The sequence below is a fragment of the Salmo salar genome, chromosome 02 (assembly GCF_965601325.2).
Source record: "Salmo salar chromosome 02, fSalSal1, whole genome shotgun sequence".
Taxonomy (NCBI): Eukaryota; Metazoa; Chordata; class Actinopteri; order Salmoniformes; family Salmonidae; genus Salmo; species Salmo salar.
Genome location: NC_138292.1, coordinates 50282821 through 50310765, shown reverse-complemented (window position 1 = coordinate 50310765; position 27945 = coordinate 50282821). Strand labels below are relative to the sequence as shown.

General features: G+C 42.6%; 1 protein-coding gene across 3 annotated transcripts; it reads right to left on the bottom strand.

The window, feature by feature from the left end:
* Positions 1–57: 57 nt before the first annotated feature.
* Positions 58–27945, bottom strand: LOC106584872 (EGF-containing fibulin-like extracellular matrix protein 1). 3 transcript variants are annotated; one of them, XM_014170482.3, is made up of 9 exons: positions 27693–27945; positions 25570–25660; positions 14849–14894; positions 14158–14433; positions 7225–7344; positions 6915–7034; positions 6433–6556; positions 3258–3450; positions 58–2169 (listed from the first exon to the last, which is right to left on the bottom strand). In XM_014170482.3, the coding sequence occupies exons 2-9, from the start codon at positions 25648–25650 to the stop codon at positions 2008–2010; spliced, it is 1122 nt and encodes a 373-aa protein (XP_014025957.1). In that variant the 5' UTR covers positions 25651–25660; positions 27693–27945; the 3' UTR covers positions 58–2007. The 3 variants fall into 3 exon arrangements, with proteins under 3 accessions (XP_014025957.1, XP_014025961.1, XP_014025952.1); XM_014170486.3 differs by having other exon boundaries at positions 27705–27920; XM_014170477.3 differs by lacking the exons at positions 25570–25660; positions 27693–27945 and adding an exon at positions 16736–17055.

Genomic DNA, 27945 nt, shown 5'->3' with positions numbered 1-27945 from the left:
TCAGCCGTTTCCAGCTCCAATAGTCATTTACATCATTAACAATGTCTACACTGTATGTCTGATCAAATTTATTTTATTTTAATGGACAAAAATGTTTGCTTTTCTGTCAAAAACAAGGACATTTCTAAGTGACTCCAAACTTTTGAACGGTAGTGTATATTTAAAAATGTTAAGTCTCAAGAATGTTTTATGTATTAGAGCTACAAGTGGACTTCCTGCCTATAAAATAAGACATTTATATTGGCAATTTTCAGTCTTTAATTACATTTTATTATCACCCCAATAAATAATTTTCATATTGGAATGTAGCCACATTTGGTTCCACATAATATTGTTGCCAGAACTATGTATCTACATGGTAGTTATATAGGTATATTATATAGGCAGGTACATTGCAACCACAGTGTAGGTACACATTGTTATTTATGATAGGTCTACAACTGTTACCTCCTTAACACTTTTTACAAACAGACATTTGCTCAAATTGACTGTTAAAACCATAGAGATATGCAATACTGTAATCACACTGTACCTACCTATATATAGTACATACGCAGTTGAAATGGCATGTTATTGAAAGTGGGAAACTTTTGATTCAATTGAGCTTCCCTGTTGATTGGCAAGCATGAGTCATATCCTCTACTTAAAAACCCGAGATATCTCAAATTGTGATACCATGACTCCTTATGAAAGGCACTGTCGAAATGACCTAACGGTTTGTTGCAGATCGTTGACTGGAAATGCTGTGCAGAATCAAAAGGTACTCTGGCACACATACAGACATGTTAAGCAACAATTCCCCTGCCTATATGACCAAACAACACTGCCAATGATTTCCTGAAACTATCATTTTTGCGTCCAAAAGCGTTATTGCTTTATTCCCATTGGACAGAGGTTGCCGAGCAACTCTCCAATGGGGGTTGATGTGATCATACATTTCCATTCGTTAAGGATGCCATTAGATTACAACACATTGCAAACTGTTCCATCACTGTCCTCGCACTACACTTGTAACCCAATAAATCACACTTCACCAATAAGCTTGACTGTTTTAGGTACCTTTGTCTCTCTTCTAATCTCGGTTAACACAGAACTAAAATCTCACGCAATTTGGTCAGAAGCTGGAAGTTCGTCCAAGAGATTATCTCTCTTCAAGAAAACTGAAACAGATATGTCTCTTTTCAAAGACAATTGGTATTTATATTGACATCACATTGCATTACTGTACATTTCTTTTCAACTACATAAGTGAAAAGCTCTCCAAACAAACAAAATCAGTGATCTTAAAGGGGATATGATGTGATTGTGAACCTCACTTGGCAACTATGGTAAAAGATAAAAAAGGGCAAGTGTGATTTCAAACACTGGTTATTTCTCTGCAGGAAAACACATCTTGACTAGACTAAGGTTGAGATTTCACAAAGATTTCAATGTAACGAGAACTCATTCTCCTACTACAGCGCAATACGTACATTTAGCAAGGGATGAATAAGAAGGAGTTGTTTTCAATTTAAGTCACGTTATGCTCTTACAATGTTATCGTTAGCCAGTGATGCATAAAGTTACTATTTTGTGGCCTGGCTATTTCACCCTCCTGCTCCTACAGTATGTGTTCTATGTATGTGTTGGTTTACACTGCAATTATCAAATGGTTCCTTCTCTAAGAAAGGAATACACACTTTGAGCTAAAACAAAACAATTTCACCCAGTCCAGTGCTCAACCAGCAGATTAGACAATATACATTCAATCCCAATTTATACAGCCATCAATTTGAATGAAAACTAGCCAACACAGGACAAGGACCAGGAATGGGAAACCCTTGCAGGGAGTATGTGGATATCTCTATTAGATCAAAGCAGTACAGAGAGTGTTAGGCCTTGTGAGGGTCTGGCAGGGAGTAAGAGGGCTGAGTAGTTTTGCATTTTATCCACTAATGGATAATATGAGATATGGGGACAGGTAAACTGATCTAAGATCAGTGCCTAAGAGCAATTTATAACTGGAACTTAGAAGGCATAGGGTCCCACGATGATGGTGAGCCGGAGCAGAGAGCTGGAGCGGTAGTTGAGGGCATTGTTGTGGGTGACCATCTCCAGGTCGACCACGTGCTCCCGCGGTCCGGTCAGCGGCTTGGTCATCACCAGCATGGCGCTGACGTTACTGGAGCGCTGGTAGGTTAAAGGGATTATTTAGGTTAGCATGTTCTGAGGATGCTAACAAGGGTCCTATCACTACCATTATTTTACACTTGTTGGATAAAAACAAGCAATTGTCAATAAATATTCCTAAAATGTTGATAGAACAAAATACGCTAGACTGGGGTGGATATTTTTTTGGGCTGTGAAATAGATAATGCAACAAATGGCAGTGAAAACACTTTTTTGCACATTTGTCACAGTAAACTTGCAGTCACACGATGCTATGTTGTATGGTCCTACTACAACTTGGGAAAAAAATCTGTTCATTAGGCTACAGATTAAAGTAGTGATACATTTTACAGAGTAGTGAAAGTTCACAGTGATGAGCTTGATGCTCCTTTCCAATAAATATTGAGGGTCTTAATTTGTATGCTGGTGACAAGATGATCGGTGCTTGGCTGCCAGTTGACAAATAAAAATGATCTTGTGCTTATCCATAATCTCATCATGTATCCTCTGCACTATGTACAGTATCTACGAGCTGTTGGCTGGAACAAGAAAAGCACATTTGCTGTTTATCGCAGACTTTTTGTGCCAAAACTATCGACAAAGTTAAAAGTGGGATGGAAACATATTGCACAGTTTTTTATTCTGTAAATTAAGTACCTTTTTATGTGCACTACGTCATTACGCACAGCCTTTTAGTCGCAAGAAGTCAGTTTGATGGAAACACACCACTGCCGGTAAAATTTGTATAATTTTTGGTGCGAATATTAGAATATCTGCTTCAAACCTACCTATAAACTACTTTTTAGATATCCAATAAAATAAATAGATATCCAATATAATAAATGATGTAAGTGGGAAATGTGTGTGAGCTATCCATTTAAGGGTAAGGGATCGCAATGAGGGGAAGTCAAAAGATGATTTAATTAAAGGGACTGTCTCACACGATATTCCCTAAATAGCAAAGGGCAACCAAAACATCTGAAACCACACCCTACCTCAAATAAGTGTTTAAATAACACAGTTGATGAGAGATCATTCAGATGCTGACACCATCTGACATGATGGTAACGTTAATGCCTGGTGAGTGACTGAAACATCTCTGGGCTCACCCTGAGGAAGAACTCCCCTCCCTCGTTGCCAGACTTGATCCTGAAGGTGTTGTGCATGTTAGGGTAGACGCTGGTGGCCTGGATCTGGAAGATGTCGGCTGGGACGGAGCGCTCCGACGAGATGCTCATGTACTTGTAGACGATGGATGGCGGCAGGCTTCTGCACATTGTGGGCGACTGGCAGCTGCAACGCCTACAGACATGCAGAGACAGAGAGAACCATTGGATGTGGTCATGTTAGCAGATACTTTTATACATGTGGCTTATGGGGTTTTAGCTATGTGGTCATTTTAACTTTATCAATCTGGTCCTTGTGGCTTTGTCTACAGTATGTGTTTTTTTTAGCTAGCACTTTTATTGATGTGGTTCATGTGGTTTTGTGTAAATGGTCATTTTAGCATTTTAATACATGCGGTTTTAGCTATGAGGTAATTTTAGCTGACACTTTTATCCATCTGTAACTCCCCACCAATGTGTGTAACTTATGTTGTAGCCTAGATACTGAAAAATAACACTACTTACACTGCCTGGCTGCCTCCTGCTTATATTTGCAATGATGTAATCTTAACAACCTAAATTAGTTTATACCTCATGTCGATCATGTCCTCCCAATTTTTGAGAATGGTTTGATCCCTCGGAGGTATAGGCCAAGTGAGAATAAAATCCTGAGTGAGGGAGCAGGGGAGGAGCTGCAACTGCGTAAAGTTTTTTTTGTTTTGCGTAAAGTAACACGTAAGGTTGTTTAGTGCACAGGGAAAGGAATCCTCAAAATCAAATCAAATGTTATTTGTCACATGCTTCATGAACAACAGGTGTAGAGTAACAGTGAAATGATTACTTCCCAACAATGCAGAGAGAAAGGAAATAGAGAAATAATAGAAAAGTAATAACACGTAATAATAAAAGTAATAATAAAACACACAATGACTAAGGATAACTTGGCTATATACACAGGTACCAGCAGCGAGTCAATGTGCTGGGGTACGAGGTAACTGAGGTAGATATGTACATTATAACTAGGAATAATGTGACAAGGCAACAGGATAAATAATCAACATTAGCAGCACTGTACAGTGCCTTCAGAAAGTATTCATACCCATTGACTTATTCCACAGTTTGTTGTTTTACAGCCTGAATTCAAAATTGATTACATCTTTTTTTTCTCTCACCCAATCTCTACACCCAATACCCCATAATGACAAAGTGAAAACATGTTTTAAGAAATGTTTGCAAATGTATTGAAAATGAAATACAGAAATATCTCATTTACACAAGTATTCACACCCCCGAGTCAATACTTTGTAAAAGCACCTTTGGCAGTAACTGAGTTAGGAAGCACGCCTGTGTCTTTGTAGTGACTGGGTGTACTGATACACCATCCAAAGTGTAATTAATAACTTCACCATGCACAAAAGGATATTCAATGTCTGCATTTTTATTTTATCCATCTACCAATAGGAAAACCTCCCTGGTCTTTGTGGTTGAATCTGTTTGAAATGCACTGCTCGACTGAGGGACTGTCACGACTTCTGCCAAAGTCGATGCCCCTCCTTGCTCGGGTGGTGCTCAGCGGTCGACGTCACCGGTCTTCTAGCCATCATTGATCAGTTTTTCATTTTCCATTGGTTTTGTCTTGTCTTCCTACACACCTGTTTCCAATCCAATGAATCATGTTGTGTATTTAATCCTCTGTTTCCCCTCATGTCCTTTGTCGGTGATTGTTTGTGATGTTATGTTACGTGGGATTTTGTATCGGTGTGCGACGGGTATACTTTACCCATTTATTTTGTACTTTGGTTTTGGAGTTAAAAAAAATAATTAAATACTCCATTATTAACCAACTTGGTTTCTCCTGCACCTGACTTCCCTGCCACCTACATACACGAATATGACAGGGACCTTACAGATAATCGTATGTGTGGGATACAGAGATGAGGTAGTGATTCAAAAATCATGTTGAACACTATTATTGCATACAGAGTGAGTCCATGCAACTTATTATGTGACTTGCACATTTTTACTCCTGAACATACAGTATTTAAGCTTGCCATAACAAAGGCATTGAATAGTTTTATTTGTAATTCATTTGCAAAAATCTGGAAAAACATAATTCCACTTTGACATTATGGGGTATTGTGTGTAAGCCATTGATCCAAAAGTCTCAATTTAAATACATTTTAAATTCATGTTATAACACAACAAAATGTGGAAACCGTCAAGGGGTGTGAATACTTTCTGATGGCACTGTATGTGATGAGTCAAAAAAGTTAGTGCAAAAAGGGTCAATGCAGATAGTCCAATTTTTAGGGCCTTCCTCTGACACCGCCTGGTATAGAGGTCCTGGATAGCATGGAGCTTGGCCCCAGTGATGTACTGAACCGTACGCATTACCCTCTGTAGCGCCATGCGTTCGGATGCCAAGAAGTTGCTATACCAAGCAGTGATGCAGCCAGTCAAGATGCTCTCAATGGTGCAGCTGTAGAACATTTTAAGGATCTGAAGGCCTATGCCAAAATCTTTTCAGCCTCCTGAGGAAGAAGAGGCATTGACGTGCCCTCTTCAAGACTGTGTTGGTGTGTGTGGATCCTTAGTGATGGGGACACTGAGGAACTTGAAGCTCTTGACATGCTCCACAACAGCCCTGTCGATGTGAATGGAGGCATGCTCAGCCCTTCGTTTGCTGTAGTCCACGATCAGTTCCTTTGTCTTGCAGACGTTGAGGGAGAGGTTGTTGTCCTGACACCACACGGTGATCAGGCCTACCCATAGCCGCGGGAAGTAGGGGTGCTGAGGGTGCTGCAGCACCCCCTGATTAATCACAATTGAAAAAATAAATACTAATAAAAATGAATAATAATAACCAAATTAGTGCACTAGGCCTTAATTACTCCTGTATGAACGTAGAAAAATACTTGTCAGCAGAGCAGAGAAAAATACCCCCCCTCTGTTGAGAGCATCCACAGCCCGAAACATCATCCCGTCAACAAATAAAAGTCATGCAGCCACTCTATGTGGTCATTTAAGGGTCCATACTATGTATACTATGTAACCATCTGGATTTGAACCTGGGTCTCCTGTATCCCACAATACTGTGTTAGCCCGCAAAGACTTCAGGTCCCAATCAAGGTTACTCATCATGTGATTATCATCATGCATTTCACCGGACCATACTCACCCCTCTCCTGTCTTCACATAGGGCTCATGGCAAGGGTTCCTGGGGTAGCAGCGGAAACCACCAAAGTAGTTCCAACACATCTCGTCCTCGCGGCAGTTGTTTCCTGTTTCACACTCATCTATGTCTGTTAATGGAGAGAAATGTAGCTACTGAGAGAAAATGTAGTCAATGGTAATTTCAATAAGAAAATAACTTAACATAGATTATGAGTTTAGTGCAACTGTCTTGTAGTCTTTGTAAACAAGCAATGCGAAGCTTAAAAGTAAATGTGAAACTATCATGTCTATCTCATGTACTGTTTGTTAATCAAGTGTCAATACTGACTTTATACCAAGATACAAGTAAAACTCTAGGCCTAAAGCCAATGACTTATCATTGGGGATTCAGGTAAACAGGTATTGAGATTCATTATTATGACGTACGACTTGCTGCTGGTGTAAGAGAGGGCTAGATATTATTCTAGTTGAAACAGGCCTATTTACCTTGGCACATTCGGTTGCCTTGGAGCTGGTATCCCTCGGGACAGGCACAGACATATCCTCCGGGCTGATTCACGCACTGCCACTGGCACATGTAACTCGAGAAGGCGCATTCGTCGATATCTACGAATAGATAAATATTACGAGGTCAACCCTTAAAGGGGAGGAGGCTGACAGAAACTTCTCAGGAAAGAAAATATTAGGTGTGAGTGGGGGGATTGTAAAATTGTATCAGTATACATTAAGGTACTGATAAATATACACTGAGAATACCAAACATTAGGAACACCTTCCTAATATTGACTTGCAGTACCTTGGCAGGAGGCTTGGTTAGAGGCTAGCTCATAACCCTGCTCACACTGGCAGATGAAGGAGCCCATGATGTTGTAGCACTGGTGCTGACAGGGGTTGCTCCCCTCACACTCGTTCACATCTGCAAGACAAGGAGGGACTAATAAATTAAAAGACAAATTGCAGAAAGGCAGAGCGGATGTGGAAAAGTCCAAATTTCAGGTCCATTATGATATTCTGAGAGAACAACTTGGCACATACTGTATAACAAGGCAATTAGAAATGCTAGACGGGCTCATTTTTCGAACTTGATCACTAATAATCAGAATAATTTGAGATTGCTCTTCTCAACCATTGATGGCCTGATAAATCCGAACCTATTTGAACCTTCCTGCACATCTAAATGTGATGAGAGATAAGATATAACACATTAGGCTTGGTATCAGTCAAGCAAGACCTGATGAGAAGTTTGATGATATGTGCCTACCATGCAAAGGCACTATGGATTTATTTTCCTTGGTTGACACCAACATGCGCAGGAAAGTTATCACGCCTACTCCCGCGTCGGCGCTCGATGTCACCGGTCTACTAACCACTGGTCCTGGCAACCCACATTACGCACACCTGGCAACCATCATTATGCACACCTGCTCCCGATCGTTATGCACACCTGGACTTCATCAGTACCTTGATTACTTCCCCTTTATTTAGCCCTCAGTAGCCTCAGTCTTCAGGCTGTATTGGTTTTGTCACGTCTGCTCCCGCTCTTCCCTCCCCCTGGCACTTGAGGGCGCCAGATTGCCTTGCATCACGCACTCCTGCCATCCATCACGCACACCTGCCTTCCCTCGTCACGTGCATCAGCATTATTGGACTCACCTGGACTCACTTATCACCTGTTTATTTCCTCCCCTATATTTGTCAGTTCCCCAGCTCTGTTCTCCGTGGCTGCATTGATTGTTTTTGTCTTTGTTTTAAAAAAAATTACATTTTAGTTATTTTAGCAGACGCTCTTATCCAGAGCGACTTACAGTAGTGAATGTATACAGTTCATACATTTCATACATTTTTTCCCCCCATGCTGGTCCCCCGTGGGAATCAAACCCACAACCCTGGCATTGCAAACACCATGCTCTACCAACTGAGCCACACGGGACCATGTGGTTGCCCTCCAGGCCAACATCCCGGAGGTAACCAGGATCTCCAGGAGGTTTTCTCCAAGACCTGTGCTACCTCTCTCCCTATTCGTAGCCCCTGGGACTGTGCCTGCTAGCAGACTCTGCGCACTGTCTACCCACTGTCAGTGGTTGAAACCAAGGCTATGAAGGAGTACATCCAGGAGGCTCTCTGCAGGGTTTCATCCACCCATCCACTTCCCCTGCGTCGGCAGGCTTCTTCTTCATGGCCAAGAAAGGAGGGAGGTCTACGTCCGTGCATCGACTACAGAGGTCTCAATTCCATCACCACCAAGTACCGCTACCCTCTCCTGTTGGTGCCATCGAACATTTCCATGGGGTCCTGTTTTTTACTAATCTGGACCTGCGGCATGCCTACAATCTGATCCACATCCGGGAGGGGGATGAATGGAAAATGGTCTTCAGCACAATGTCTGGGCACTATGAGTACTTGGTGATGCTTTATGGATTAGCCAATGCTCTGTCGGTGTTCCAGGCATTCGTGAACAAGGTGTTCTGGGACATACTTGGGCGTCAGGTGGTCGTGTATATTGACGACATCCTGATCTACTTGGCCAACTTGGAAGATCACACCGCCCACATCCGGGTAGTCCTGGGACGCATCCTGTAGAACAACCTGTACGTCAAAGCAGAGAAGTACCAGTTCCATCAAGCCACTGTCTCCTTTGGATACCGGATCAGCCCGCAAGGAGTGGTTATGGATGAAAGGAAGGTCGGGGCAGAAAGGTCATGGCCAGTCCCAACCACCGTAAAGGGAAAACGTTTTTTTGAGGTTTCCCAACTTCTACTGCCGCTGGATTAAGAATTTCAGCTCCATCGCCTCTCCTCTCACCTCTCTCCTCAAGGGTGACCCCCGCAAGTTGGTGTGGAGTCCTGCAGCCGATGAGGCCTTCCACCTACCGAAGGGTCGTTTCACCTCGGCCCCGTTGCTGAAACACCGAGATCCTATGCTGCCCTTTGTGGTGGAGGTGGACGTCTCAGAAGTGGGTGTGGGAGCTGTCCTGTGAATCTAGTGAAGAAAAGGGTCCACCTTACTTGGTGCGGGTTCAGCCGCCTCGCTGTCCATATGTACTCCAGGTTCCGATGGTCGGTGAGGATGAGAAATGTGTCCTTGGCGCCCTCCAGCCAGTGTCTCCACTCTAGTGCCAACTTCACTCTGCAGGAGACAGTTTTTTAGAGTAGTATGCACATGTATACAATATTTTTGGGTTACCTTGGCGTTGTGACAACTTCACCCTGTCATACCGCCCAGGTTCAAAAAACATCAAAGCCGATGCCCTGTCCCATCTCAACGATTCGGGAGAGGTTCCTGTCCTGAGTGCACATATCATTCCGCCCTCCGAATCGTTGTCCCCATGCTTTGGGATGTAGACGTGGACATCCGCCAGGCTCTGGAGAGGGAACCCGCACCTGCTACCTGCCCTCCGGAGCACAGCTACATTCCCAAGGAGGTAAGGGATCGGCTGTTGACCTGGGCGTACACATCCCTTGCCGCTGGACACCCAGGTATCACCCGCACCATTCAATCCATCTCCGCTAAGTACTGGTGGCCAACCTTGGCGCACGACATCATCCGCTACGTCAACACCTGCTCCGTATGTGCCCAAACCAAATCTCCCCGGCACGCTCCAGCAGGGAAACCCTTTCCGTGCTTCAGCAGCCTTGGCCTCATCTGTCCATTGATTTAATCACTGATCTCCTCTCTTCTGGGGAGATCAGCACAGCCAGAAGAGGACTGGCCAACCCTCAGAGCCTGGTTCCTCTCTAGGTTTCTTCCTAGGTTCTGGCCTTTCTAGGGAGTTTTTCCTAGCCACCGTGCTTCTACATCTGCATTGCTTGCTGTTTGGGGTTTTAGGCTGGGTTTCTGTACAGCACTTTGTGACATCGGCTGATGTAAAAAGGGCTTTATAAATAAATGTGATTGATTTGATTCTGATGGTTTCACTACTATTATGGTTGTTGTGGACAGATTCACTAAATCCTGCCATTTTATCCCTCACTCTGGTCTCCCTACCACTCTCCAGGTCGCTGAGGCACTGTTCCAGCAGGTCTTCCGGCAGTATGGCCTTCCGGAGAACATCGTCTCCAACCGGGGTTTACAATTCACGTCACGGGTATGGAAAGCCTTCATGGAGAAGCTGGGGGTCACAGTCAGCCTCACTTCTGTGTACTGGCCTCAGTCCAAAGGGCAGGTGGAGAGGATGAACCAAGAGCTGGAGAGGTTCCTCCTTAGTCACTTCCAGTGTGTCCTGTGATATCAGCCAGCCCTGTACAAAACTATTTCACTCCTTGAATTCAATGTAAAATCCACACTGTTTGCATGTCAAAATTATTTCCCAGTGATACACAGCATTGTAAAACATGCTAGTTCCATGTTTTACCATTTATCTTTGTTATCTAAAAAATAACATGGGCCAAATTTCATGAGACAAGTTGATCCAAAACACACTCTGCAGTCCAGACTACACTTTCTGATGTTCCATTTCCTGGATCAACAAAAGCATTTTTCTGGGGTGGTCTCTATATACAAAGCACTAAAAATAGGGGATTTATATACAGGGAGTTGGAGGTGTTAAATGTGTGGGAGAGAACACCAAGTCTGTTCAGAAAGCTCAACGCACCGATCCCCTCATACCCTAGCCTGCTTCCAGATATGTTTGTCCTGTATTTATTGCCAAATCCTATGGTCATTGACAGCACAAACAGATCTGAGACCAGGCTACTCTTACCCTGCTGATGTAACTAATTTTGTGACGACAGTGATGGACACAATGTGAGAACTATGTCATCCTGGAGGCTGGAAGTCTGTGGAAACAAGTTCCCCTTTCAACCACACACACACACACACACACACACACTTCCAGTTAACAAAGCCCGGCTGACCCTGCTTTTGGCTGGTGGGATTGGGAGGTGAATAGCCCTAATGATCAAAGCTGGCCACTCAGCATGTATGAGGGGAAAAAGTGATGATACTGTCACCCAACAACCTTTTTTTCATAGAAATTAAGACCGGTGACAAGTTGACATGCTGACAGAGGTGAACCAATCCTGAAATCAAACTTGAGTTTTATGTAGCATAATAGAGTAATTAACACACTGTGCCAGAAATACGAGTGCAAAGAACACGACACCTTAAAATATAGTACTTCTTGCCAGAATTTGATAAAACTACAACGTTGAAATACAACCTCACTACAGAGTGCTTGCACATATTCTCCCCCACCCGCCCCCAGAACATTTCATACAAAAAGCTTGGCTTACATAGATCCCTGTGCCGTTGCAAGAATGCTGTGCCAAGCACCCCTATATATTCTCATTCCGTCAAGGTGTCAGGTTCAAGATGTTTCCTCGCAAGGTGACTACTGAGGGAAGCCCCCCCCACCACCACTTCAAATATGTAAACATCCAGGATGAGAAACTACTGATTTGAGAAGGGCAACAGCTCTTCCTTTGAAATTACGAAAGAGAGTAAACAAGGGACCTATGCTTCTGGAAGAATATGCCGCAGACCAAATCAAATGCTAAAGACTAAAGGCCATAAGTAAGCACATGCAGTGATGTTGTGACTACTGTTTTGGTGGACCTATCTGTCCATGTCTGAGGTGGATGAGATGTGTGATGGCTCTAGTAAGTGTCTGCTGGTTGTCTCCTCTTTGTGGTTCTTCAATAACGAGTTGCTATTGAACCTTACAGTCAATGTATTGAACAGTAGAATACTCAGGCTCTGTTCCAATACTTTAGAAATATGTTCTTCCTCCCTTGGGGAGAAATGACAAATCACTAATCTGACCAGATTGGATTGGTGAAAGCAATAGGGTGGAAACCTTGCATTCACATGATATTTTCAGTTACAAATCAGTGATTACAGTTCCTAAGGGTTTAACTAGTCCACTTCTAACACAAATGGGGCACAAACCTCTCCAGGCTTTTGAGCTGTGCAGGACGAAAATGAAGACGAAGACGAGCTAACTTGACAAAAATAAACTTGCATCTAACATTGTCACAATTGAGTTAGGGATATTGTTACCTAAAGCAATCTTACTGGAAGCAGCCACTCATTTTTAGGTGACTCATTTTAAGTTTGTCTCCACAGATCATATGCTGAGATCAATTCAAAAGTGTTTATTTACGCCCACATTTCCTGGAAAAGGAATCCCTAGGCTGTGTTCAGTAGGCACGTAGTGGAAAAAAAACTTTCGGAAACAGAGTGAAATGGAGAGGAACTATCTGAACTTATCCAATAAGAAATACTTGTTTTCGTTTTCTATTGCAAAACGTTTTTGTTACTGTATGTTCTAATGCACACAGCCCTACTTTGTTCAGCAGTGCAACATAATAATAGCACGGCCTCTAGTCCTTATTCCCTCCCTATCTCTTCCTCTTGGCCCTAACCCTTCAATGTTTGCCTATCTGGAAGGTGGAAGCATTTTGATGAAGCTATTCCACTACACTGCTCAAACCTTTCCAGATATGTAAACATTGAAGAATTAAGGCTGGAGTTAAATCCCGCCTTGTGAACTTTTATTAATGGTCAAGTGCCACGGTCTTATTAGCATTAGTTACCAGACTCGCAGGCAGCATGTGGCAAATGTTTACCAGTTGTAAGAACAAGACACTGCAATAACCTTCCTTGGTAACAGTGTACGTTTTGACTGTAATGACGAACTGGAAAAGTATCAATGCAAATTACTAAAGCCATTTTTTTTGGAGATGGTGCATCATTTTGATTTTGTATTTGACACTGTATAATACTGTACAGTACATATCATAATACCACTAATCTGTCTGCCTTTAGTTTGTGAATCATTCCAACTTAAGGACAGTCCCTCTGATGAAAGAAACAATATGATTAAATGAGAAAAAAATATGTTTCAGGAATGTGTTGTTGGCGACCATCTCCTTCCTTCCCTGAGCTCGGCTTGGCTGTCGCCCCATGTTGATTCAATGGTTTATGTAACAGCAATTGTTTCCCTCTACTGCCAGGATTTGGCATGTTGCAACTTGACTAAAATCTTGCACCGTTTGCCAACAGGAGATTGGAGGACGCACCCACACGCATGTACACACACACACACATGCATGCACACACATGCACACACACACAGAGACAAATGAGGGCATACTTTAATGACGGCTGCAAATCCATCATCCGAAGAAAGAGAGCAAAGGGGTAAATGGAAGTTAAGTGGTTTACAGATCAAATACAATGCATCTTCATAACCTGCAGATAGCACATAAACTGTTCATATACTGTGTTATTGGCTTAACAAAATAGGATTACATGTAGTGTAAGATCTTCGGTGCCAGTAAGGAATTTCACTAGAACTGTTTCCATACAAAGTGCTCTAAACTTGAAAAGGGACTGCAATCAATTTGAATGAATTCCAATTGGAATGAATCCTGAATTGACTGAATGACAATCTGTGATGGCTATCTTTTGCCTCAATATCTGTTCATAAACTAGCATCGGTAGTACTCCAGAGGGAAATCTGCCTGCTGGGATTGCTCATTCAAACTGGGGCCCCTGCAATGCTGAGTACTGTACAGTCCGCTTATAAGAATCAACCTCTGGTCAAAAACTGTTTGGCAGATCCATTCCTATATACTTCAAATTACATTAGCCAGGGAGTGATGGAATCTTTGTATGTAGGATTAAAATGATGCTGGACACTTCCATAACAAATCAAGGTATTTGTATTTTACTATAGCGTGCCCTAATCCTAACACGCCCCAGTTATGTTGCGTGGGCTTACTCTTACCACGGCAGTAGTTGAGCTCGTCCACCACGAACCCCGCGGCACACTGCATGGTGCCCTGGCTTTGGAAGGAGCTCTGGATGACCCGTCGGACAGGCAGAGCAGGGGCGGGTGCCAGAGGACGCTGTTCCTCCACCAGAGGGGCCACAGTGGGCTCATCGGCACCATTACTGACGATGATCTGGGCATTCTGGGGCAGGCAGAAGTAGCCTCCGAAATGGTTGATGCACCTCATGCCGCCCTTGCAGGCGTCGGGCACCGTGGTACACTCGTTGATGTCTGAAAAAGGGAGGACCGCATTCAGAGACGGACCTGGGTTCATATAGTAAGCCACGGTTTGTTTTCTTTCAACTACTTAAGCTGCGGCTTGATTGAGCTTGCTTGGCGCAATGAAACCAGTGGAATAGCCCCAAAAGTGCAAATCCCACCCACCTGTCACTCCAGGTTGGAAAAAAACAAATAGTATTTGAACACAGGTCTGGTCGGAGTGTAACACCACCAAGTCAGCATGAGTATACCAGGAAAAACCCCACCTCCACCATCAAAATGCTTGGTATACACATACTGTATCGGTGTCTGCTAGAACTGATCGTATCTCTTCTATAGTGGTATTCAATTAATCTACTAATCAATCTATTCATTAAGTCAGAAACATACAAGGACATTTGACAAAGTGTTGATAAGCACCTCTTACCTTTGCATTCTTGTCGTTCCATGTCAAATGTATAGCCATCTGTGCACTGTAAATAGAAATAAGAGAGGATAAGTATCTGGTACTCAATTGATTGGTTTGTTGATTGATTGAGGGATTGATTGATTAAGCGATTGATTAATTGATCTACAAAATACGAATCACATATCTCTGAAGCTTCACAGTCTATATCTCATTAAAGATGTAGTCTTATGCTCCTTTGTTATGCCACTTGGAGCCTATATATGAGGAAATCAGACAGACAGCAATTAAGGAGTCAGCCTGAAGAACACCTGTGTCTGCCTAATTCACCCAAAAACAATGTGTTTAGTCTGTCGCCATCCAGGGAGGAATGTCTGCTCTCCTCGCTTGCTCTCGTCTGAGTCACAGGATCTGCCACTGTGTGTGCACAGGCATGTGTTGTCTCCAGTCTACATGAGTCCAGACTCATGTTATTACCTCCATAATTCAACAGCTCCAACAACAACAACTTCAACTACAGTCATTTGTCGAGAAGGAGACATCCTCCACTGGAGACATGCCAATGCTATCCCATCCCATCAATGTCCATTCCAAGCCCTCTGTTCATTTTCATTAACGTTCACTTGGTACATGAATCAGGGTTGGGGCCAACTCACATTTCAATCCAGGAAGTGATTTAACATTTTACTTCATGAAATGCAAATTGTCCATTTGTTTACAAAGACGATTTTCATTCCCTGAATTAAAAAATGTAATTGACCCCATCCTTGACTTGAATGAAATCCCACTTTGAAAAGCGTATATCGTCCTTCAGTATTGGCTCTTGCTTGTGCTGCCCCTTACAAAAATAAGTTTGTGGCTAATTTGCTGCAAACTAAATATTGTGCGACAAAATTTAGCAAATGTTGGCCACTAGTGGTGAATCTGCAGCAAACCTTAGGCAACAATAATATTTATTGCCACTAGTGGCAAACAGTTCGCCAGAGTTGTTTTCTGACAAACAATTCTCTCAAGATTATATTTTAATCTGTGGCAACAATATTTATTAGTGGCAAACCAGAAGTAGTTTCAAGACCAGTAAGCATTGATGACCAGTCAGTGGGAGAAGCTAAATCTATTGGAAATTCAAACCAAGTGATCTATCTACCGAAGTTGTACAGTGAGTGTCTAACTTATTAATTAAACATCCTAATAAACTTAAAAATCATGTTAGCTAGCCTGTTTAGCAGTTTTATGGGATAGAGTGAAACACATGTTGTTGCAAACTGTCAGTGCCACTGACTCAGCTAGTGGCTAGCGCTTAGCTAGATAGCTATCACATTTGTGCACAATTAATGTGGTAGTTAGCTAGCTAACTAATGATTTGCCTAAACACATTTTTAGGTAAAGACTTGCTGTCTTGTAATAACAAATGTCAATATGCTAGCCAGCTAGCGTCACTGTTCAGTACCGTGTTAGCTGGCACAACAGCTAAGTTAAAGTAGCAACAAGCAATATGAGCTGACTTGACCATGCATCAACACCCTGGAAATATGTTTATGGTGTCACATGCTCCCTGTCCGGCCTCTAGGTCACCAGGCTGCTTGTTATGGCGCACGCCTGTCACCATCGTTACGTGGATTATGACACTCACCTGGACTCCATCACCTCCTTGATTACCTGCCCTATATATGCCACTCCCTTTGATTCCTTCCCCAGGCGTCATTGTTTCTGTTTCAGTTTCATGACTGTGCGTTGTTCGTGTTTTGTATTATGTTTCGTTTATTGATTAAGTCACTCACTCCCTGAACTTGCTTCCCGACTCTCAGTGCACATCGTTAAAGAATGACGCCTCACCAAAGGGAAGCATCAGGGATTGATAAAAAAATTGGAGGTGATGTCGGGTCTGGGTGTCAGAACCGGAGCTACCTGGGAGGCCTCAGCCGGTTTGTCAGATTTCCATGCCTCCGTGGGTTCGACGGGTTCCCCTGCCTCAGCGGGCTCGACGGGCTCCTGTGCCTCGACCGAGGCAACCGGGGAGAACTCAGCTGGCTCATCAGGCTCTCCCGCCTCAGCTGGATCGACAGGTTCCAGCGCCTTAGCAGTGGTGACCGGTTCGCTCCTGATCCCCGGGATCATCATCTTGGTCGGCGTCCTGCGGCTTGAGCCGTGCGTCGGGGAGTACTGTCACATGTGCTCCCTCTCCGGCCTCTAGGTTACCAGGCTGCTCGTTATGGCACACACCTGTCACCATCGTTACGCTCATTATGACACTCACCTGGACTCCATCACCTCCTTGATTACCTGCTCTATATATGTCACACCCTTTGGGTCCTTCCCCAGGCGTCATTGTGTCTGTTTCAGTATGATGTCTGTGCGTTGTTCATGTTTCCTGTTTTGTATTATGTTTTGTTTATTGATTAAATTACTCACTCCCTGAACTTGCTTCCCGACTCATCGCACATCATTACATGTGGTGCATTCACTCATAACACTTTTTGTGATAAATTAGTGTAATGTAATCTTCTTCAAGCTTGATAAGGTAAGCAAATGCATTACATGTAGTATTCTCATAAATGTAGCCTGCTATACATTTAATCTTTGCAAAAATGTGCTCTTTAAACTGCTAGCTCATCTTGATCATGTGTTTTTCCTTCTCTTTCTAGAAGCAAACAGTTACCAAGCAGAAACACAGATTGATTAGTTTGAATCAATTGTGTTGCCGCTTGGCTGGAGAAATATCTCATATACTGTGGCTCTCTAGGAACAGTTGGCCACACATTTAGAATTGATAGTCCTGAGTCCCAGTTTATGCTAGCAAATTTTTTTGGGGTTTGTATAGCATTTACACAAGGTAGAATCATTGTTTTCTTGTTGAAAATATATAGCATGCCAGTTTCAGTAAGAAGCATAGCAACATCAAGGCAATTTTGTAACAGGTGACCCCAGTAATTGTTTTCAGTATCTTAATAATGTTTTGTGTTTCCTGATTGTGTCAGTGCATGCAGTCATTAGGCTTTGGACAAAGAACAAAGTTCACTCAAAGGCAATAGTTCTGAATTGGGTTTGATTTATGAAAAAATATATATATTTCAATTTTGTTTATTTTCTTTTAACTTCCATTGGTTGAAAGCTAATTTCTAATCAGTTATCACTTAGCTCATGAACATTTGGTAGTTAAACATCCTAAGGTTAAAATCCCCATAGTGTTCACATTTCACTCATGTAAATATTGTAGCTACATAACATTTTTTTAATAAAACATTTATTTGGGAAATATTCAGTCTTTGCTCATTTTTTCCTTAGCATGCTGATTATCATTCCAAATTCTATTGGATTTATTTATCTGTTATTAATACATTTAATATATGTAGTTTAGTATATTTAGTACATTAAGTATGTTTAAATGAACTTGCTTCTCACAGATAAGCTAAACTAAAAGGTATGTGTAATTTGGTTTATGTAGATAAGACATTTAATCAGTGTTGAGGAAGCTACTCTGAAAATATAGTTTTCCAAGCTACCAATTACTTCACACTGGAAGAAGTTAATTAAACTACCTTTAATAAAAATAGTTTACTTAACTATATCTGGGAATTAGACGTTCATCCATGTTGTTCAAATTTCAAGGTTGTTGCAAATGTCACATTGTGATGTTTTTAAGGTTAAGTTTAGTCATTAACTCCGAAATCTTAAGGTTAGGCATTAACTCTGAATGTTTAAGGAAAAAGTTAAAGTTTGGGTTAGGCTTAAAATGAAAATCTAAAAAACAACTTTCTATCATTGGATTTGAACTTGCAACCTTCGGGTATCAGAGGCAGATGCTTACACCCACATCTGCCATCCCTGTTCACAATGCCCTTGCACAGCATTTCCCAAACTCGGTCCGGGGTGCATGTTTTGGCTTTTGCCCTAACACTACACAGCTGATTAAAATGATCATAGCTTGTTCATTAAATCATTATTTGACTCGGCTGTGTAGTGCTAGGGCAAAAAACAAAACGTGCACCATTTGGAGTCCTGAGGACCAAGTTTGGGAACGTCTTGTCGCGCGTGGTGGGGGTGAGCAGGTCAGCTGTTTGTTCACCCACATTATTTTAACAATTGTAAAAAAAATTGAATTAACACCCCATTTTTGTCCCAAATTTTGTGGTATCTAATTGGTAGTAGTTAGTCTTGTCTCATCGCTGCAACACCCGTACGGACTCAGGAGAGGCGAAGGTCGAGAGCCATGTGTCCTCCAAAACACAACCAAACCAAGCTGCACTGCTTCTTGACACAATGTCCATCCAACCCGGAAGCAAGCCGCACCAATGTGTCGGCGGAAACACCGTACACCTGGCGACCTGGTCAGCGTGCACTGCGCCCGGCCTGCCACAGGAGTCGCTAGTGCGAGATGAGACAAGGATATCCCTGCCGGCCAAAACCTCCCCTAACCTGGACGACACTGGGCCAATTGTGCGCCGCCTCATGGGCCTCCCAGTCGCAGCCGGCTGCGACAGTGCTTGGACTCAAACCCAGAATCTCTAGTGGCACAGCCTTAGACCACTGTGCCACTCGGGAGGCCCCTTACCTTTATTTAACTAGGCAAGTCAGTTAAGAACAAATTCTTATTTACAATGGCGGCCTACACCGGCCAAACTCGGATGACACTGGGCCAGTTGTGAGCCGCCCTATGGGACTCCCAATCATGGCTGGTTGTGATACAGCCTGAATCTAACTGCGCATTCACATTCTCTCAAGATGCTGAAATAAATAAATAATAATTCTCCACTCCGGTTCCTGAGTCAAAATTTTGCCTACATTTGGTGTATAATTTTACTGGAAGAAATGCTTAATTCTGCAGGAATTAATATTAAGGTTATAGACCTACAGTCAGATTTCGTTTATTCCATCTGAACAGTAGGCTACAGTAGGCTATTGTTTTCTCTTTATTCAACCTGCCCCCCACCTGCCCTTCATCCATACAATATTGCATGACCCTAAACCTGCCTTCCCCGCAATATAACTGTGGGGACTGCGGGTTATGAGTCAGCCCACGCATCACTGGCGCGTGGTGCTCAAGTTCAGAACGGCTGTCAGTCAAAACCCATACAGAGCTGTGAAGTGGAGACCCTGAGATCTGACGTCATGTAGAGCATGTTCAAATCAAATCAAATTTTATTGTTCACGTACACATGGTTAGCAGATGTTATTGCGAGTGTAGTGAAATGCTTATGCTTCTAGATTCGACAGTGCAGCAGTATCTAACATGTAATATCTAGTAATTCCACAACAACCCTAATTTCTAACAAATTCCACAACAAAACCTAATAACACAATCTAGTAAAGGAATGGGATAAGCTAACTCTCTCTCCTCTGCTCTCATCCTTCTAGACCTATCTGCTGCCTTTGATACTGTGAACCATCAGATCCTCCTCTCCACCCTCTCCGAATTGGGCATCTCCGGCGCGGCCCACGCTTGGATTGCGTCCTACCTGACAGGTCGCTCCTACCAGGTGGCGTGGCGAGAATCTGTCTCCGCACCATGCGCTCTCACCACTGGTGTCCCCCAGGGCTCTGTTCTAGGCCCTCTCCTATTCTCGCTATACACAAAGTCACTTGGCTCTGTCATATCCTCACATGGTCTCTCCTATCATTGCTATGCAGACGACACACAATTAATCTTCTCCTTTCCCCCTTCTGATAACCAGGCGGCGAATCGCATCTCTGCATGTCTGTCAGACATATCAGTGTGGATGACGGATCACCACCTCAAGCTGAACCTCGGCAAGACGGAGCTGCTCTTCCTCCCGGGGAAGGACTGCCCGTTCCATGATCTCGCCATCACGGTTGACAACTCCCTTGTGTCCTCCTCCCAGAGTGCTAAGAACCTTGGCGTGATCCTGGACAACACCCTGTCGTTCTCCACTAACATCAAGGCGGTGACCCGATCCTGTAGGTTCATGCTCTACAACATTCGCAGAGTACGACCCTGCCTCACACAGGAAGCGGCGCAGGTCCTAATCCAGGCACTTATTGTCTCCCGTCTGGATTACTGCAACTCGCTGTTGGCTGGGCTCCCTGCCTGTGCCATTAAACCCCTACAACTCATCCAGAACGCCGCAGGCCGTCTGGTGTTCAACCTTCCCAAGTTCTCTCACGTCACCCCGCTCCTCCGCTCTCTCCACTGGCTTCCAGTTGAAGCTCGCATCCGCTACAAGACCATGGTGATTGCCTACGGAGCTGTGAAGGGAACGGCACCTCCATACCTTCAGGCTCTGATCAGGCCCTACACACAAACAAGGGCACTGCGTTCATCCACCTCTGGCCTGCTGGCCCCCCTACCTCTGAGGAAGCACAGTTCCCGCTCAGCCCAGTCAAAACTGTTCGCTGCTCTGGCACCCCAATGGTGGAACAAGCTCCCTCACGACGCCAGGACAGCGGAGTCAATCACCACCTTCCGGAGACACCTGAAACCCCACCTCTTTAAGGAATACCTAGGTTAGGATAAAGTAATCCTTCTAACCCCCCCCCCCCCTTAAAAGATTTAGATGCACTATTGTAAAGTGGTTGTTCCACTGGATATCATAAGGTGAATGCACCAATTTGTAAGTCGCTCTGGATAAGAGCGTCTGCTAAATGACTTAAATGTAAATGTAAATAAGAATATATCAGTATAAAATATATGGATGAGCAGTGACAGAGCGGGAAGATGCAATAGATAGTAAAGAATAGATGGTGAATAATACAGTATACATTATATACATATGAGATGAGCAATGCGAGATATGTAAACATTCTTAAAGTGACTAGTGTTCCATTTATTAAAGTGGCCAATGATATCAAGTCTGTAAGTAGGCAACCGCCTCTCTGTGCTAGTGGTGGCTGTTTAACAATCTGATGGCCTTGAAATTGAAAAACAGCTTCTATCTCTCTGTCCCAGAATTGCGACTCCACTTTGTCTCTATATTGACAGTTTGCTTGTTTGATTGCCTTACGGAGGGAATAACTATTCGGCCATATTTCCAGTCGCCTTGCCATGATTAAATGCGGTGGTACATGCTCTCAATTTTGAGCAGAAACTGCCATCAATTCACAGTTTCTGGTTAGGGAAGATTTTAATAGTCACAGTGGGTACAACATCTCCGATACACTTCCTTATAAACTCGCTCACCGAGTCAGCATATACGTCAGTGTTAGTATCTGAGGCTACCCGGGAACATATCCCAGTCCACGTGATCAAAGCAATCTTGAAGCGTGGAATCCAATTGGTCAGATCAGGGTTGGATACACCTAAGTACGGGCACTTCCTGTTTTAGTTTCTGCCTATAGGAGGGGAGCAACAAGATGGAGTCATGGTCAGATTTGCCAAAAAGAGGGCGGGGGAGGGCCTTGTATGCATCGCAGAAGTTAGAGTAGCAATTTTCGAGCTTGTTACTCACTAGTGTACAGCAATCGATATGCTGATAGAATTTAGGTAGCCTTTTTCTCAAATTATCTTTCTTAAAATCCACAGCTACAATAAATGCAGCCTCAGGATATATGGTTTCCAGTTTGCAAAACGTCCAGTGAACTTCCTTGATGGCCGTCTTGGTATCCGCTTGCGGGGGGATATACATGGCTGTGACGGATAACCGAGGAGAGTTATCTTGGGAGATAATACGGTCGGCATTTGATTGTGAGGAATTCTAGGTCAGGTGAATAAAAGGACTTGAGTTCCTGTATGTTGCTACAATTATACCATAAGTTATTAATCATGAAACATACACCCCACCCTTCTTCTTACCAGAGAGATGTTTATTCCTGTCAGCGTGATGCACTGAAAATCCTGTGGCTGTATGGACTCCGACGGCATGTCCCCAGCTAGTCATGTTTCCGTGAAACAAAGTATGTTACAATCCCGGATATCTCTTTGGAAAGCAAATCTTGCCCTGATTTCGTCAACTTTGTTAACTAGGGACTGGACATTAGCGAGTAATATACTCGGAAGCGGTGGGTGGTGTGCGCGCATCCGAAGCCTCACAAGAAGACCGCTCCGGCGCCCTCTCCTCCGGCAGCGTTGTTTTGGGTCGGCCTCTGGAATCAGTTCAAATGTCCTGGGAGGTGCAGACAAAGGATCCGCTTTGGGAAAGTTGTATTCCTGGTCGTAGTGCTGGTTGTGCTGGTAAGTTGACGTCTCTCTGATATTCAATAGTTCTTCCCGGTTGTATGTAATAACACTTAAGGTTTTCTGGGCTAACAATGTAAGAAATAGATAAATAAAAAAAATACTGCACAGTTTCCTAAGGACTAGAAGCGAAGCTGCCATCTCTATCGGCGCCATCTGTGGCTGTACAGTAACGTTGAAAAAGTTACTGTACAGCCACTGTGTTCAAATTTACACTCTTGTCAGTGTTCAAATCTGCCATTTCCAACACGTATCCAAGTACGAGTGTAAAGGGCTACCTAAAGTTACTTTGAAAAACTAGTTCACTACATTTAAACTACCTTGTGAAAAAATTATCATCATGTGAATCTGAAATTTCATAGACTACAAATTGCAAGAACAGATCACATTGGGGTCATATCTTAACAGAATGTTTAATTTAGTCTATTAAACACAAAAACTATGTTTCAAGTGAGAATTGGGCAGATCTGATGCCCAAAAAATAAAGTAAATGATTGCCTACTTCACCCATAATTTATAAAATTTTTGCAAACAAAGTATTGTGTAGTTCCAGTAGATTGCTGCACCACTACCTGCCAAAAAAGTTATTAACTACCTAGATTTTAATTTCTCAACTACCACCAAGCTACTGGAAAATGTAGTTAAATTACTAGTTGAACTATGCTGAACAAAAATATAAATGTAACATGTAAAGTGTTGGTCCCATGTTTAATGAGCTGAAATAAAAGATCCCAGAAATGTTCCATGTGCACAAAAACGTATTTCTCTCAAATTGTGCACAAATTTCTTTACATCCCTGTTAGTGAGCATTTTTCCTTTGCAAGCTAATTAATTCTCCTGGCAGGGGTGGCATATCAAGAAGCTGATTAAGCATGATCATTACACAGGTGCACCTTGTGCTAAGGACAATAAAAGGCCACTAAAATGTGCAGTTTTTCCACACAACACAATGCCACAGATTTTGTTTTGAGGGAGCATGCAATTGGCATGCTGACTGCAGGAATGTCCACCAGAGCTATTGCCAGAAAATGTAATGTTAATTTCTCTACCATAAGCCGTTTTAGAGAATTTGGCAGTTCATCCAATCGGCATCACAATCGCAGACCACGTGTAACCACCCCAGCCCAGGACCTCCACATCCGACTTCTTAACCTGCGAGATCGTCTGTTTGCACAACAGAAGAATTTCTGCACAAACTGTCAGAATCCGTCACAGGGAAGCTCCTCTTCCTGCTCCTCGTCCTCACCAGGGTCGTGACCTGACTGCAGTTCGGTGTCATAACCAACTTCAGAGGGAAAATGCTCACCTTCGATGGCCACTGGCATGCTGGAGAAGTGTGCTCTTCACGGCTGAATCCTGGTATCAACTGTACCAGGCAGATGGCAGACAGCGTGTATGGCGTCATATGGGCAAGCGGTTTGCTGATGTCAACGTTGTGAACAGAATGCCCCACGGTGGCAGTAGGGTTATGGTATTGGCAGGAATAAGCTACGGACAACAAACACAATTGCATTTTATCGATGGCAATTTGAATGCACAGAGATACTGTGATGAGATCCTGAGGCCCATTGTCGTGCCATTCATACGCTGCCATCACCTCATGTTTCAGAATGATATTGCACGGCTCCATGTCGCAAGGATCTGTACACAATTCTTGAAAGTTGAAAATGTCCCAGGTCTTCCATGGCCTGCACACTCAACAGACATGTCACCCACCTATTGAGCATGTTTGGGATGCTCTCAAATCAAATCAAATCTATTGGTCACATACACATATTTAGCAGATGTTATTGAGGGTGTTTGTGCTTCTGTTCCTAGCTCCAACAGTGCAGTAGTATCATAAATTCACAACAATACACAAATCTAAAAGTAAAAGAATGGAATGAAGAAATACATTAATATTAGGACGAATAATGTCGGAGTGGCTCTGGATCGGTGTGTATGACAGCGTGTTCCAGTTCCCGCCAATATCCAGCAACTTTGTACAGCCATTGAAGTGGAGTGGGAGAACATTCAACAGGCCACAATCAACATCCTGATCAACTCTATGCTAAGGAGACGTGTCGCACCTCATGAGGCAAATGGTGGTCACACCAGATACTGACTGGTTTTCTGATCCATGCCCCTACCTTTTTTTAAGGTGTCTGTGACCAACATAATCTTATCTGTAGTCCCAGTCATGTGAAATCCATAGACTAGGGCCTAATGAATTTATTTCAACTGACTGATTTCCTTATATGAACTGTAACTCAGTAAAATGTTGCGTTTATATTTTTGTTCAGTGTACATGTAGTTCACTACTCCCCAACACGGCATTAAATGTTGTTAATACAGAAAGTAACCAAAAATCTGAACTAATTAGTATATTCATATGTTGCAGGAAACAATAGATGTTCGCTACAAGCTTTCTAGAATTGTTTTCCAGAAGTTCACAAGTCACAGAAAATTTGACGCCAGTTTGCCACAAAACTGAAAATTTGAGCTTGGCACAAATTTGCGGAATATTTACCAAAGAGCCTGTTTTTTCGGTAAGGAGCTGCGTCTTTTAGTGCCATTTTTTTTTGCAGCATGCACTGCAGTGTATGCATGTGGAGGTTGTGAGAGTGGCACTTGCCGTGTATGAGATGGGTTCCTCAGCCTCCTGCGAGACGGCCATGTTGACAACAACACTCAAGCACAAGTAAATCCGTAGCATTGTGACGTCCCTGCGACATTGAGAAAAAGATTAGGTGAGAAAATGTGTTTTTCAAGTAAGTGTCCTTGTGAACATGTTGAGTCTCAGAATGTTCCAAAAATGTCTGTATACATTGGCAAAATGGTTGCAGAGTACATCTAATTTGGTCTAGTATTCTTTATGTTTCCAAAATAGTAGTCCACAACCTCCCTGTGACATTCCCATGGCCAGTACTCACTCCCTCCAGTTTTCTAACACATGCTGAGGAAGGCACTAAGTTGAGATCTGTGTCAGCATGGACATGATTCTCACAAACCAAATTCATAGCTCTGTCCGTTTTATGTTATATTATCATGAAATTATATAAGATATGATTATATGCTGATTATAACTATATATGGTGCATACATTATAATTGGCATTAATATTTGAAAATTGGCATTATGACCTGTATAGCAAAAAACTTCCTTAATGAAGAATTCAGCACATTCTATTACTATTTAACTATTTTCCTAAGCTGGACAGAGCAACATCCCCTTTGCACGATGTCCCTTCATTGAAAACAGGAAATGCTTGGAAAATCATGTTCAAATTCCAGGGCATGACCTGTGGCAAACTTACAGTAATACCACAATGCCTAACGTTCAAGGAGCTGATGCTGGCATATTGATATTGCGTATCCAGTGTCTGAAAAAGTAGGTACTGTATCTGTTAAGGTTGTCCCAAATAGTGGGTCAGCTGGGATGCAGACACTAGTAAATCATACAACTACGACTCTGCCATTCTCCTCCATAATTACAACAGTGAACTTGACTACAGAATAATTGGCTACCAGTGTGTGTGTGTGTGTGTGTGTGTGTGTGTGTGTGTGTGTGGTGCTTGCATGCGTGCAGAGTGAAAACCAATTGTAAAGCGTCTTTATTGCACCATCAGTTGGTGTATGTTGTTAAGAAAAATAATTACATCAGGAGAGTAATTGTTAGGCAAGTACAAACATCTCCAGTGGGAGCACAGCCTGGTCTCATAGACTAGATGTAACATAGTAAAAGTAAATCCAGGACACCCAATTTAGTATGATATGTTCCGTTTGGTATGGTTACATAAGACAGAAGGTTACTTAAGGGAAAAGCATAAGGAGGGAGGGTGGTTGGTTTGGTGTATAACAATGTGAACATCTAGCAACCCAAAAGGTTGCATGTTTGAATCTCATCAAAGACAACTTTAGCATTTTTGCTAATTACTTACTTTTTACATTACATACTTTTTTAGCTAATTGGCAACAACTTAGCATGTTAGCTAATCCTTCCCCTAACCCTGGACATCCACAAATTAATACATACCATAAGATAACTAAATGGAGTGGGTCAAATTTACTTACAGAATGATAAGAAATGCTCTGAGACCAGGTTGCAGCATTCACTTTTTTATTGGCAAAGGTTCAAATACCCCTCCAGCTACCTTTTGAATCACCCTATCAGTTTCATGTTTTCTCTGAAAGTACATCCCCATTCCGCGTTTAGCTCTTGTTAATAATGTAATTACTTTAAAGTTTAATAAATCATTATATCCTATTGGTGTCGTATTTAGCGTTATCAACATAACATATTTTAACACTAATCGCCCCACGTAGTAACGTTTGAGTTACAATATAAACCACAGTTGGCTATCTAGTATCTAGCCTATCTGCCCAAGGACTACAGATGAAAACGACCAAACTGGCTAAATCTGGCACATTAAATGTTAATTAATGTGCATTGTCCCTGTCAAATAAATAAATTGGCCTAGAATAGAAACTGTCAATTCCGACATGGTGCGAATGTCTGATGCAGCGATTATAAACAAAACCAATTTCCGATTATAACAACGATGCAATATATACAAAAATCATATATTGGATTTATAATAAATGATTTAACGTCTCTTGAACAATGCGCATTCAATTCAACAGATCAAATGTAGATTAGTATCATAATGGCATGCAACCTAATTTGGAGTAGTGCAAAATGTAACGTTAGGCTATGCAATGTACGGTTTCATCTGCATTCGATAGGGTTGCAATTTACCTGTAAAATTACTTTTTAGTTGGGTGTGTATCAATATTCAATTGATTATTTTCCTCCGGAGGGTCCCGTCAGAAGTGATGGTGAATCTGAAGAAGCAACTTCTCCCTGAAATCAGTAAACTTATGTACAAATTACCAGGGTATCACAGGGTAACAAAAATATCGGGAGGTGGTGCTATCTTTACAGGTTACATCCGCGTCAAAGGTTTTTTGTCTCTTTAACATTGGAAAGTAATTTATACTGTATCTAATAA

Coding starts and splice junctions, on each gene's coding strand:
- LOC106584872 (XM_014170477.3), bottom strand. CDS start 16,948: ATGATGATCCCGGGGATCAGGAGCGAACCGGTCACCACTGCTAAGGCG. Junction 14,434..14,848: donor GGAACGACAAGAATGCAAAG/GTAAGAGGTGCT, acceptor TCCCTTTTTCAG/ACATCAACGAGTGTACCACG. Junction 6,557..6,914: donor AGGCAACCGAATGTGCCAAG/GTAAATAGGCCT, acceptor CTCCATTAACAG/ACATAGATGAGTGTGAAACA.